This window comes from Hordeum vulgare, chromosome 6H (genome assembly GCF_904849725.1).
Source record: "Hordeum vulgare subsp. vulgare chromosome 6H, MorexV3_pseudomolecules_assembly, whole genome shotgun sequence".
NCBI classification, from domain to species: Eukaryota; Viridiplantae; Streptophyta; class Magnoliopsida; order Poales; family Poaceae; genus Hordeum; species Hordeum vulgare.
Genome location: NC_058523.1, coordinates 412,394,104 through 412,408,521, shown reverse-complemented (window position 1 = coordinate 412,408,521; position 14,418 = coordinate 412,394,104). Strand labels below are relative to the sequence as shown.

The window sequence follows — 14,418 nt, the reverse complement described above, 5'->3', positions numbered from 1 at the left end:
GATTTACAGAGGTGGAGTTAGGTTAGGAGGCACCGGGAGGTGGTCTCAAGCCATCAAAGCACGACCAACCCCATAGGCGTGCCCTGTTGGCTTGGCGCCACCCCGTGTGGCCTCCGGTTTCCTCTAAAATTTCTAGATCTTATTTTTGTTCACAAAAAATCATCAAAAAGTTTTCATGCATTCATACTCCATTTGATACTTATTTCCTGAAAAGCCAAAAATACACAGAAAACATCAACTGTCTCTAGGCACTGGGTTAATAGGGTAGTTCCTAAAAATTATATAAAACAACACAGAAATGCATATAAAGCATCCAAAAATGGTAATATAATAACCTGGAGCCATAAAAGATTATAGATACGTTGGAGATGTATCAATGAACACTATGGATTCATAGCTAGTTGTGTGGGATTTGTAGCATGCTAGAAATAGATAGTTCTCATGTTGAGGTAGCTATTAGTGATGTATTCATATCTAGTTGCCATGTATGCTCCTACTTTCATCGATGGTTCGATTGTGATGTTGTGATACCATGTGTGCTATGCTTATTATATATGTGTGATACCATTATAGGACACGACCTCGCACATGCAAGATGTTAGTGAGGCCATTGTCCTTCCGGACAACTAGCTTGCGGCCTCCTATGTCGAGGACTCCCAGCCCCTCCTCGAATAGAACATGCCTTCTAATTCAGAGGTTTTCGAGGTGTCACCCGGTGCTTCTATCTTTGTGCTAGTTGTGCTCGTTGAGCCAACTCCCACTTCTGTTGCGGTTGCACTGAAGGCCAAGAAGGATGGTAGGGGAAACAATATGAGTGGCAGCAATTCATGTCCACGTTCGTGCTGAACAAGATGTGCGAGCTCATCTCTCGTGAGGTTAGAACTCACAAGGGCTTCAAGGAGATGTACTTGAATATCGTTGCTAAACAGGTGTTTGAGTTTTGTGGCTAGAAGGTGAACGCCACCGAGGTGTATAACCACCCTAGAAAGTGAAAAGCTCGATCGATCCAAATATCCAAGCTTAGAGCATCTCTAACAGCTGCCCTATATAGGGCAGTGTTGCAAAAAACCTGTCATATAGGGCAAAAATCGCCTAAAAACGGTCTCCAACATCTGCCCTATCTTGGGCATTTGGCCAAAAAAAATTAGGGTAGTGCCCTATATTTTGCCCAAGTGTTGTAAATATGGGGCAGCTAGCCAACTGCCCCAAATTTTCTGGCCACGCGCGCGCGCGTCCAGCTGCCACCTGGAAGCTTCCCGCCCCGCCGCGTGCCAATAAAATCCCCACCCCGCCGCGCGCTGCCGCACCAAATTCACCGTCGCCCGTCCACCTCCCGCCGTGCCAACCACCCGCCGCCGTTCCCCCTCCCCCCAATCGCTGCCCCCAATCACCCCCCGCCGCTGTCGTTCACCCTCTTCCGCCATGGCACCATGCCGCCGCCCGAGCTCCGGCTTCTTTGGCGTGCGGGAGCGCCCCTCCGGCCGATTCGCGGCGGAGATCACCGCCGACGGAGTTCGGTGGTGGATAGGGACATTTGACTCCGCCGAGCTCGTCGCACGCGCGTACGACGCGGCGGCGATACGATTCGGCCGGCCGCGGCGGGACCTCAACTTCCCCGACACCGACCGCGACTACGCGATGTGGCTGGCGCCGCCGCTGCACTTCGTCGACGTGACGGACGGGCACGAGCAGCGCCGCCAGCGCGCGAACCTGCGGGCGGCGCAGATCGACGAGCTCCGCATGGAGACGCTCCGCCGTGACCACCCCGAGCTCGTGCAGGCGGAGCTCAACTTCTTCGCCGGGCGGAAGAAGAAGGCCGCCGCCGCCCGAGCCGACGGTGCGGGGCCGTCCGCTCCACCGCCGTTGCCGCCGAACCACATCGATGTCGGGTCCTCGTCGTCGGAGCTCGGCTCCTCGTTCTGGGACACCACTGACGAGGACTCCGACTCCGACGCCGCCGTCCTGGACTAGGCGCCGCCGCCGATTAGTCGTCGTTAGGTTAAAATTAGGTTTAATTTTATCGCCGTTCTGCTGTTCGTTTATCGAACTTGTTCTTCAATATCTGCTATCTGTCGAAATATAGCCGTATGAGTTTAAATTTCGCGTTGGACATGCATTTGGGGCAGCTGTTGGAGCAACGCACTGCCCTATCTTGGACTGCTGGTAAATCAACAGATGTTTCGTTGCCCTATACTGAGATTTTGGCTGCCCTATAATCAAAAAATTGCTGCCCTATCTTGGACAGCTGTTAGAGATGCTCTTAGAGACTTTAGCAGCGCCCCCTGGGATCAGCGCCCCTGGGATTATGAGAGCTAGCTATATATGATCCAAGAGCGCCCCCGCAATCAGTTTTGTTCTGTGCTGTTGTTCTTTCTCTCCCTTGCAGAAAGGCGAGGCTCATCACTCACTAGTTGCTTGGAAGCTAGTCAATCGATCTCAGGCCATGTACATACACAAGCACGTGTTTTCATCACCGATCCTGCAACTGCAAGGCAGTTGAGTTCACGTTACTGTATCTGAGTCGATTCTCACAGCCGCGTGCAGTGAGTAACACATGGCCGTCCCACAAAGCCGCGTGATGTACTGTCGATCTTGCTTATTTAGCACTTTCACTATACTGACTAAACTACTGACTAAACATATTCTGCATAACAATCACATTTCCTCGCCTCCTCGGGACAGCAAAAACAAGTACTCCGAGTATACTGTACAGTACACGTTGCACTCCCAGTCCCCACTTTGACCCTCGCTCTAAATTAACAATAATCCGTTGCGCACCTGACACTAGAATACTGGGCATCGCATCCTTTCTTCGAGTATATATCTCGCCCGCTCTGAACTCTTAAGCCGTAGGGCGTAGCGAGTGACAAGCATACACCAGAGACACAGACAGTCTCAGTCTGACTGGCTGTTTGAGATTGCAAAGGCGTAGCAAGCGACCGTGCCCTGTCCAGTTTTGCTGAGAGTTGGAAGTTGGAACCACCACCACCCATGGAGGAGAAGGGTGCGCTGTCGCCGGCGTCCAGTTCCTCCACCACCTGCAGCAGCAACGGCTCCGGCCCCGGCTCCCCGCTCACGACGTCGTCTTCTGATGACTCGAGCAGGAAGCGGCCGCGGCGGGACCTGAAGCACCCGACGTACCGCGGCGTGCGCATGCGGGCGTGGGGCAAGTGGGTGTCGGAGATACGCGAGCCCCGGAAGAAGTCCCGCATCTGGCTCGGCACCTTCGACACCGCGGAGATGGCCGCGCGCGCCCACGACGTCGCCGCGCTCGCCATCAAGGGCCGCGCCTCCGCGCACCTCAACTTCCCGGAGACCGCGCACCGGCTGCCCCGCCCCGCCACCGCCGCGCCGGAGGACGTGCGAGCCGCGGCCGCGCTCGCCGCGCAAATGGACCGCGCACCGGACGCGGACGCCGACGTCAAGGACACGGAAGCCAGGGTCGAGGAGGAGCCGGCGCCGGCGCCGGCACCTGCAGCGGCGGCGCACGCGTTGCCGGACGACGACATTGTTGACCTCGCGCTCTTCGACCTGCCCGAGTTCCTGCACGAGTTCGGCTTCGCGCTGCCTCCCTCGACGTATGATGTGTCCTCCTGGCACGACGACTTCCGGTTCGAGCCGGCGCCCATGCTGCTCTGGGAGCACTAACGATCCGTCCGTCGTGTGAGGCGGTGAGCAGCAGCTAAGGGACCGGGCCGGCAACACGCGGCATGCATGCCAGTTCCAAGTTGGGTTTATGGTGATCTGCATGCATGCGGCGTGTTACCGAGCACACCGGTAAATCGATTCCTGCGTACGTGCTACTAACAAGGCCAACTGCAATAGAATCGCAGGCTAAAGATAGTTTGTGGATTCACATCTTCTTAAAACTGAATAAAGCTCGGTTACTTCACGTCGTGATTTGTGCCACCTACTCTTATAGGAGTACTTGCTTCTCTGGTGTTTCTTGCACATATGTCGAGTCTATTTCCCCATCCGCATTACCCAAAGAATAAACCCGTTCCTGGTCCAAAATATTGGCCAACTGATCTTGCAGTGACACTGCATCCAGTTTTATGTGCATTTGCTATTCACCATTTGTCCAAAAATCCTATTAGCGCCGGTCACTTTTGGGCGAAGCACCAAGGCAAAGAGGGCCGGGGAGGGGGGGGGGGGGGCTTGTGTGTAGGTCACCGACGATGAAGATCGTGTTGCAGTCTCGAGGGCTGACTTGGGCATCAAGAACACGTGGAGGGGTGGCGAGGCATCCATGACATGACACTTGGCCGTGGAGTGGCACAACAGGCAGTTAGGCCGGTATCTGTTGGCGACAGAGTCTAGTGGAGGAAAAAGAAGAAGCCATGGCCATTGGATGACAATGCAACGGTAAGCACGAATCGACGAGAACTAATTTATTTCAAATGCCTCATGCGGTCTCAATTTTTGAGTCTATGATATAATTTTAAGCGGAAAATGTATATGCACTCATAATTGTTTTATAAACCAAAAAAATCACACATTGAACCTTCAGCGTTTTGAGGAGCGACGTTGGAGAACCATGGGGTGAAGAAGGATGAGGAGGTAGGAGAAGGGAGAAGATATGGAGATAATGAAGGAGGGGAGAGGGGGCAATAGCAAGCAAGCCTAAATCCATGGTAAACTATGGAAACTAGGAGGGAGAATTTTGGGAGGTTGCTCGAAAAATAGTTTTTTTTAGAAGGAAACATCTCAGGCCAAGTCTAAAACCATTTAAATCTATGAAGAAACTATCCACTCCATGAGAGCCACTCCTAGAGGTACGGGTAACAAGGATGCATAACGGGCTTTGAGGGGAGCCTCATTTCAACGTCGACACCCTTACTCCACATGACCATATCTAGTGGTGGTGAAGTAGTGATGATTGGGAGAGCTGGACAACAACAGAATAGTAGTGATGATTGGGGGAGGGGGGGGGGGGCTTGTGTGTGTCACCGACGATGAAGATCGTGTCGGAGTCTCGAGGGCTGACTTGGGCATCAAGAACACGTGGAGGGGTGGCGAGGCATCCATGATATCACACTTGGCCGTGGGGTGGCACAACAGGCAGTTAGGCCGGTATCGGTTGGCGACAGAGTCTAGTGGAGGAAAAAGAAGAAGCCATGGCCATTGGATGACAATGCAACGATAAGCACGAATCGACGAGAACTAATTTATTTCAAACGCCTCATGCGGTCTCAATTTTTGAGTCTATGATATAATTTTAAGCTGAAAATGTATATGCACTCATAATTGTTTTATAAACCAAAAAATTCACACATTGAACCTTCAGCGTTTTGAGGAGCGACGTTGGAGAACCATGGGGTGAAGAAGGATGAGGAGGTAGGAGAAGGGAGAAGATATGGAGATAATGAAGGAGGGGAGAGGGGGCAATAGCAAGCAAGCCTAAATCCATGGTAAACTATGGAAACTAGGAGGGAGAATTTTGGGAGGTTGCTCGAAAAATAGTTTTTTTAGGAGGAAACATCTCGGGCCAAGTCTAAAACCATTTAAATCTATGAAGAAACGATCCACTCCACGAGAGCCACTCCTAGAGGTACGGGTAACAAGGATGCATAACGGGCTTTGAGGGGAGCCTCATTTCAACTTCGACACCCTTACTCCTAGTGGTGGTGAAGTAGTGATGATTGGGAGAGCTGGACAACAGCAGAACAGAAGGACGATTGTTTTGCATGACAACTTTGTTATTTCTTACTTCCTTGTAATTTACTACTTCCTATTTTTGTATAAAGATTACAATAAAATATAAATTTTACATATATACAAGGCTATTAGAGCAACTCCAACGCGGCGAACCATTTCGTTCGCCCGCGTCCGTTTGGATCGCCGCAGACGAAAATAGGCTCCCAACGCGCCGACCCAGTCCCAAATCGCGTCCGTTTCGCGTCCGTGCCGACCCATTTCAAACCCAAATTTGGACCGGATTTGCGTCGCCGTGGACGCTGAGCGGACGCGCCGCACGTCCCCCTCGTGTCCGCCTCGGCCCCACTCGTCGGTCGGCCAACGCCCGCTCAGTCGTATTAAATGCGACCACTTACCTATGGGGCCCGTCTGGCAGTGGGTGGAAGGTGGTCGTGGGTCATCTTTTTTATTCCAAAGCGTGCGTCGGGGCCGGCCTCATCCACTTCCCCCTCCCGTCCACATCTGGCCACGCTCGCTCCCCTGACGACGACCACGAAACCCTAGCCATGGGCTTCTTCGGCAAGGGTAAAGGAAAGCTCAGCCCCGACGCGAGCTCGTCCAAGGTGCCGGTGCCACCTTGCCGCTGCGCGCCACCGCGGGAGTGCCTGTACATCCTAGTCCACCAAGCTCGGTGGCACTGGCAGTACAAGTGCCCTACCCAGATGTCAACCTCCCTCATGGTTGGCATCTGGACCCCGACCGCATCCCTATCCCAGCAGTGCTACGGTATGCGCGCGCACGCGAAGGAGGTCCCCCGGCGGCGCGAGCTCCTCACTCCAAAGGAGCGACGCGATCCGACGTGCGCGGCCGACTCCCGTGAATAGGAGGTTTGGCTCGCCGTCGAGCACGAGCGGGAGCGCATCCACGGCGCCCAGTTCGATACGGCTATCCCTCCACCGCCCCCTCAAGTGAAGCCAGAGGAGCAGGAGGAGGAGGCTGCCTACCAGGCCGCCCTTGAGGACGCAACGGCCTACGCCGTCGAGGAGAGCAGGCGCGAGGAGGATGCGCGCTGGGTAGGTCTCGAAAAGGCCCTCGCGTTGTCCGCGGCGGGCGACTGTGTCGTGCCCCCTCCTCCATGTCCGCTGGCCGCTGAGGCCGAGGAGCGCGAGCCACACACCTACCAGCAGACCGGCCAGCTCTTGGAGTGGGTGCCCGCGCCTCCCGTCTGGTATGGGTGCACGGAGGAGGAGGAACAAGAGTACCTCCTGCACCATAAGTCGTTGGCACTGGCGAGGGAGGAGGCCGAGGCGGCGGAGCAGATGAAGTTCGAGCGCAGGTGGACGGAGGAGGAGAAGGCAGAGCATCGGGAGCGGGAGGAGGAGGAGCGAGCCCGTCAGCCTGTGCCGTCGGTGCTGCCGGGTAAGGACGCTGCTCAGGCGTGGGAGGCAGAGTTCCCTTGGGCTGGGCCAGCCCCGGAGCTCATCGACCTCACCTCCCCCGACGACGACGACGAAGACGATGCGTAGGGCGGCCAAAGGCGTCCGCGTTCTTTTAGTTTATATTTAATTTGTTTTATGTGGACTTGGGCCGTATTTAACCGGCCTTTTAATGTTTAACTATGTTTATCGTTGTTTGCGTCTGAGCCTGCGTTGGACGGACTGGCCGACCCATTTAAAAAAGCGGACATCAGCGTCCGTTCGGCCGACCTAAACGGACGAAAAGCGGACAAACCACGCGTCCGTTTGGGTCGCCGCGTTGGAGTTGCTCTTAATAATAAATGAAATAAAAATTAATGACGTTGCCTGGTAATAGCATCCAAATGTTTAACTACTCGCATGCATGAATTGGATGATAAAATGTTTTTTTGGCACTGTGCCAGACTCCAAAAACAACTTATGAAAAGTTACAGTGGTACTAGTACTTTCTTAGCCGTGTGAGAAACAACAACTATTTCTATTTCAAAGCCACCACTAATTAAGAACCATATGATCTATACATGATATGTGTGCAATGATGAAAAATATAGGAAGATGCCGATGGGAGTGGGACGGCTATTGTCGACCAAGAAGTAACCGTTTCTTAATCGAGTGAGCTGTAATTATACCTTGGTGTAAAGCCTCGCCACATTCCCGCGTTGTTTACATTATATGCTCTCCCACATGCCACGCTACATGTAAAAGGCAGGCCTACATGGAGCCAAAGAGGCCGTGCCAAAAATAGGTAGGTACCATGTACACATGTAAAGCAATTTACGAATGCGAATTATGCGATGCTCCCTAGTCGGACTAGGAGAGCAACGGTGTAGGTGGCGCCATGCTACGGAAGTAGGGTTTTTGGACTTAAGAGGCATGGGTCACCGGGGCACAAGGGAGTACATTGCGTAGTATGGGCTATAGACTAGCTGTGGGTTTGGTCCAGACCCATCATCATATAAGACTTCGTGAATCGGACGGACCTAGCTACACCACCTCTCTCTCTAGCTCTCTAGATAAAACGGTACGGCCCTGGTGGTACATGAGAGAAGGTAGGGAATAATGTTACCAGGTTCCTAACACGAGCGGTGTAGAGTAGATTAATGTGTCAAAACGACATAGATATACAAGTTTTAGGGTTAGGCCACAAACAGAAGAGATAAATACTACTCCCTTCGTTTTTAAATATATATATTTTTAAATATCATTAGAGAAGTACATACGGAGCAAAATAAGTAAAACTATACTCTAAATCATGCCTCATGCCTGTATACATTTTTATCTAGTCATCCAATGAAATCTCTGAAAAAACTTATATTTAGGAAGGAAGAGAGTACCTAGCTAGTGGAGGCAAGATACCACTACAATACACTCTACTGCAGTATACATCCGGCATGTATAGTATAGGTCCCCACAGCCACGCGCGACACAAAACAAAGTGCAGAGCAGTCGAGCCGTACGTACGTTTGTGCCCCAGTGATGCAATGCAATCATGCCATGCGTTGCGCGACGCTAGAGTGAGCATATAACATTTACCAGAATGGGCCAAGTACCGCCGTCTGCCGTGCCACTTGCATGTCTTAATTTGTTACCGGCTCCTGCCCAGAAACACGACGATCTAAACGGAGTTCCCTGATGCGACGTTGACCGTGCCGACAGGCAGATCTCAAAGCGTTGTTTATACCAGTAGGAATAGTACTAACGCCAGTACGTAGGGCATAGTTTATGGAGGAGTGAGGTGCAGTTCGTTGCCGAGTCCACTCCGTCCCCGTCTATATGGTATGTGCCAGTTGTTTCATCTTCATCGGGTGGCGCTACTTCAACGCTCCCCATTTGCATATGTCAAATCCCGTTAGCATGTGCGAGATACGTACGCATGAGTTTCACGAATACATATGCATGAACATGAACGCAAGTGCTACTCGAGATCTGTACGTAGGTGGGAGTGCATGGAGGCCTCCATCGAATATCGTGTGTTGGATTCCAATTCCATCCATTCCAGGCAGTATGCATGCACGGCTAGCTACTAGTTGGGATCGTTTCTCTAGCTACCAGATAGATCTAGAAAGCGTAGATGCGAGAGAGTATACAAGACCGGCACAGGCTGTAGTTGTTGATGGATCGAGTAGTCGATCAGCCGAGAGATCTCGCGCCCAAATTGAATACCGGTGACAAAGGTGACAGCTAGCTTACCTCGTGTTCATGTCGCGCAATAGTCTGGGCATCATGTGCAGCTTCTAATCTAAACAAGCTGTAGCCTGAAGTTAAGCCCTTTACTTATTCTCCATCGCATGTTCATGGGGTGGGCATTATGGCATTATCCTATACACTAAGTCACTAACACTGTTTGTTTACTGCTCCTCATGATTCACGCACATACTCGATCGTGTCCCTCTCCTTTGTCCAAGTGCATATGCCGTTCCGTAACGACCTGCGTATGCATATGCAGTACTAGCATGGATCTATGTACTTATTATTGAACTTTGTTTTAGGCTTGAGTGCGAATGATTCTGCCCCTTTTTGGCTTTAATCATGCATGCATGAGAAACAATGACCTGTATTTTTAGTGCCCCAGAGGCGTCAGCCAGCGCTGCCTTAGCTCTCTTTAAGCGTAACAAACCTATATGCTAAAGCAAATCCAGTTCGCTTTTTCTTTATTTAGCACGAGTGTGTAGATCTCTGGGTGCATATATATCACCAGGCGGCGCACTGTGCCCTAAACGTACCATATCCCCTGGCTGTTATATAAAACAAGATCAACGAGACACGAGAGACACGGATTTTTACGTGGAAACCCTTGCAGGAGAAAACCACGGACGCACGAAGGCGCAATCACTATGAGGAGGAGTATTACAAGCACGAGACGACATGCCGTCTTTAGGTGCGACTACATGAAGTATATATGAGGGGCAATACATAAGAGTCCTTGAAGGACAAGTAAACGAGTTGTACTCGTACGCGTCGGTACCAACGCAAAGGCCCACACCGTTTTACTACGTCTAGTCCAATACGGTAGAATTTGGATCACAATTTAACACTGGCCATGAGCCGCATGCATGCAAAAGGATCGGAATTGTTTACATACATGAAATAACATAGCTTTAGTGGCCTAATCATGCTTGTCACAGGGCAGATCAAGCTGCAAATTGAACTAAACTAAACCAGCACTCGGAAAACAAAAGTATGTATTGCTACAAAAGATGACAAAACACAGGACGACCTGCAGGGTATATACTACGAGGGGAGAGGACGAGCTACACGTGTGGTCACTTGTTAATTTGGCACTGCTTATTTTCGTTCGGAGATTTGTTAATTAACTTGATACTGCGGAGCGACAGTATCTCTGCGGATTTCATAAAGTAAGATTGCGTTGCTTGTAAATTAAACCATCTGCTGCCCTATTTAAGCACAAATTGCGCACCCAGTTGCCAGGCCCCCCCTGCAATTAGTCAAAACAATCTAAAGCAATGTGCCTTGGCAGTTCTTCATTTTAAATCCATCGATCGCCACCCTTTTGGGTCTTGGCCTCCTACCTATCCAATTCCTTCCTCTTTTGAGCAACCCAAATTATTAGGTGATCGATACATGAGCCTCATAGTTAATCATCACTACTACCTAACAATGGGTTGCTCTTCTTCCCAAGAAATGGCAGCACTCGACTGACCAATGATCAAAGCTCTTCCAGTGAGCCAGCCACTGTGCTCACTGATGCTCAGTTGGTCACTGCGGGCAGGCAGGCAGGGTCAGGTCCTTGCAAGAAAGATGAAGCTTAATTAGGTGAAGGTGAAACGGACGACCTACGCGATTAGCCTTTTGTTTGTTCATCATAGTTTATGTAACCCACCTTCTTCCACCACGCACAGGCACAGCACACAGCAGTGATGATGATGCTCTTATTGGTACGGGTTCCTTTGAGTTGTCAACACTCAACGATGCCCTACCGTCTGTTGTCATATGCAAGGCAAGCGTGCCTCGACGCATTTGGAACGTCCAGAGATTTTAAAAAACACCCTAGTACAAAAAAAGGCCTCATCGTTTCTTTATTTATTCCTGTATAGGGTGGTGGTTAAGGCAGCAACGTCTTGGATAACAAGGATCAGCAGTGTGATGATCTTGGAAAGCTTCACTCCATATTATGCTACAAGCACGTAGTACCAAGTTGGTCCTTGTGCCTGCAGGCTACAGGGTTGCAGTTGAATATCGACTTAAGTAATATTGGTAGGCGGCATTTTGCTGTCCCGTTACAGCGGAATGAGAGATGGGGAAGTGCAAAATGGGATCCAGAGTGTCGAAATCTGTGGCCGGACATTGAATGGCCACGGCCCGCGGGGACTGTGTCACGCCTTGTCTGTCTGGTAAGAGGAATCAGTATTCTCGAAATTTAGGCCCCGGGAGAGAAAAATGCATAAGATCGGTCAGAAGCTACAAGACACAAGGACGACGTACGAACGTACGGTGTAAAGGTGAAGGGACGTACGCCGAAAACTGGAAGGAAGGCCATTATGGTGTCTGTGGAAATTACATGCACGACGATGTCGACGAATGGGATTTTCCCAGCTCCAGCGTACGACTAACATGTTCACTTTTTTTAGATCAACTGTTCACTTTTTTTTTGACTTGACTAAGAAGGTTCACTACAGTACGTAGTATAATGCAGCGGTGCACAGGAATCATTCGATTCCGAGAGACCTGCCTAACTCTACCCGATGCATGGGGTCCTCCGGCAGTTCGGCTAGAGCGCTATGGTAAGATGACGATGGCGCGACCTTGGAGCTGCTTCATATTACTACATCTTCTCTGGAGGTCATCTTCGACCCTGTTTGGATCCTAGGGTTAGAGTTAGATTGGGTTAGAGTTGAGCTATCTAACCCTCAAAAATCCAAACAGGTAGGGTTAGATTGGGTTAGATGCATCTAACCCACCCAAAAACTCTAACCCTCCCAAGAGGTGCTTTTTTGGGTTAGAGTTAGGTGAGGACAAAAAAAAAGAAAAAAAAATCACTTCTACTGCATCCAGCCCGCACCAGATCCCACCAACCCCCCGTCCCTCCCATCGCCCTCCCTCCCGCAGCCCCAGCCGCCGGCCGCTGCGCCCTGCCGCGGCCAGCCCTGCCCCGCCGCCGGGCCGCCCCGCCCCGCCGCGCACCGCCGCCGGGCCGCCCCGCTCCGCCCCGCCGCGCCCTGCCCCGGGCCGCCCCGCCGCGCCCTGCCCCGCCGCCGGGTCGTCACGCCCCGCCCCGCCGCCGGGCCGTCGCGCCCCGCCGCGCCCTGCCGCCGGGCCGCCCCGCAGCGCCCCGCCGCGCACCGCCGCCTGGCCGTCGCGCCCCGCCGCGCCCTGCCGCCGGGCCGCCCCGCAGCGCCCCGCCGCGCACCGCCGCCGGGCCGCCAGCGCCCCGCCGCCCAGCCCCGCCGCCGGCCACACAACGTCGGCCACACCAAATCCAGCAGTGAATATGGACAAAAGTTACCAAATGATTGAGAAAGGCCAATCTAACCCTCTCATCCAAACACCTCTTGGGTTAGAGTTAGTTTAGGATTAGTTGAGGGTTAGAATCTAACTCTAATCTCTAACCCGGTTAGAGTATCCAAACAGGGCCTTCATACGAGCAATCGCCACCTAAAGCGCCATTCACCCTGAAGCTCGGTCCGTCTTTCTCGCTGCTTCGACTGCTTGAGCACATCGTTCTTACTGGTGGCGAGAGAGACACAGGCGAAATCATACCCTGCCACTGAGATTGTTGACAGTTGATTGTTGATACCCCATGGCCCCATGTACAATGGCACTGCGCTGTACGCCGGCACCTGGCAGATCTCTTCATTGCTCAAGTGTAGGATCAGAAAGGGGCGCCGAGAATTCCCCTTCTCCCAGCAAATTAAGTGGCTCCTCACTTCTCCACCTGTATCATTGCCAGTTGTAGCTTAGTCACGATCTGTCAGCAGAAGCAATATACTCAGTCCGTCCATAATTACTTGTCACAAGAATAATAAAAATAAATGTATCTAGAATTAAAATATATCTAGATACATCGGTTCATACGATAAATATTTTCGGATGAAGGGAGTAGCTGACACTGGAAGTAGACCTTTCGGAGCGCCCCTATGTCTCGCTTAAAGAGAGATATAGGCAAACTTCGCGTCAAGCTGGGCGCTAGGTGAGCTGGCTCGGGCGCGCGGGAGGCCAGACCCTCAGGTTTTTCACGTTTTTGTTTTTGTTTTTCATTTTTTTTCATTTCGTTTATGCTTTCAAATGTTCTAAACAGACATATTAAACAACATTTTACATAAAACATTTGAAAAATGTTTAATGTGTATAGGGAAAATGTTTGTCATATATATGAAAAACATATATAAAAAATACAATGTGTTTTGAAAAAATGAACATGTATTGCAAAAATGTCAATCCGAAGCACTAAGAAAGTATCAAGCAAGTATTTCAAAAAAATTAATCAAGCATTTTAAAAATGTTAAATGTGTATAAAAAATGTTCACCATGTAATAAGAAATGTAAAACTTGTATTGAATATTTTTTAATCCAAACATTTGGAAAGATCGTAAAAACAATATTCCAAAAATGTTAATCAAGAATTTGAAATGTTAAATGTGTATAGAAAAACAGTTCACCATGTATTAGAAATATTAAATTTGTAATTAAAAATGATAATCCAAGCATTTAAAAAAAGTAAAAACATTATAATTTTTAATAAGGTATAAAAACTATTGGCAATGTATTAAAAATGTTAAACATGTATCTAAATAATGTTAAGCAAGCATGTGAAAAATGTTAAATGTGTATAAATGTTGACCATATATTCAAAAAACATTAATCATGTATTTGGAAAAATGTTAATCAAGCATTTGAGAAATGTTAAATGTGTATACAAAAATATGTTGACTATGCATGAAAAAAATATTAATCTTGTATTTAAAAAGGTTTATACAAACAGTAAAAGTTGAGAGAAAACAAAAACTGTGATGAGAAATGAGAAAGAAAGAAACAACACGAAAGAAAAAAAAAAGAAAAGAAAGAAAAAGCTGGTAATAACTGAGATAGAAACGAATAAAACCAAAGACAAAAAAGAAAAAGGAAACGGAAACTAGTGAAAAGAGAGGAATAAAGAACAAAAACCGATGAAAAAACAAAGAAAAATTCTAAAAATGAGTGGAAAATCTGTTCTTTACCTCAGGTTCATCGCACGCTATTATGACGCTTAACCAAAACATGTGAGAGTGTGAGAGCAATCTCTTTGTGCTCCGAAACTTTACTTGCGAGCTAGAGACATTGATTTTTTGGGTTGCGAGAGATATGCTTC

At 49.8% G+C, this 14,418-nt stretch overlaps 1 protein-coding gene across 1 annotated transcript; it reads left to right on the top strand.

The window, feature by feature from the left end:
• The first annotated feature begins 2,855 nt into the window (after window positions 1-2,855).
• LOC123404198 (ethylene-responsive transcription factor ERF039-like) lies at window positions 2,856-3,892 on the top strand. The gene has a single exon (XM_045098114.1). The coding sequence runs from the start codon at window positions 2,992-2,994 to the stop codon at window positions 3,646-3,648; it is 657 nt and encodes a 218-aa protein (XP_044954049.1). The 5' UTR covers window positions 2,856-2,991; the 3' UTR covers window positions 3,649-3,892.
• The last annotated feature ends 10,526 nt before the right edge of the window (window positions 3,893-14,418 follow it).

Coding starts and splice junctions, on each gene's coding strand:
- LOC123404198 (XM_045098114.1), top strand. CDS start 2,992: ATGGAGGAGAAGGGTGCGCTGTCGCCGGCGTCCAGTTCCTCCACCACC.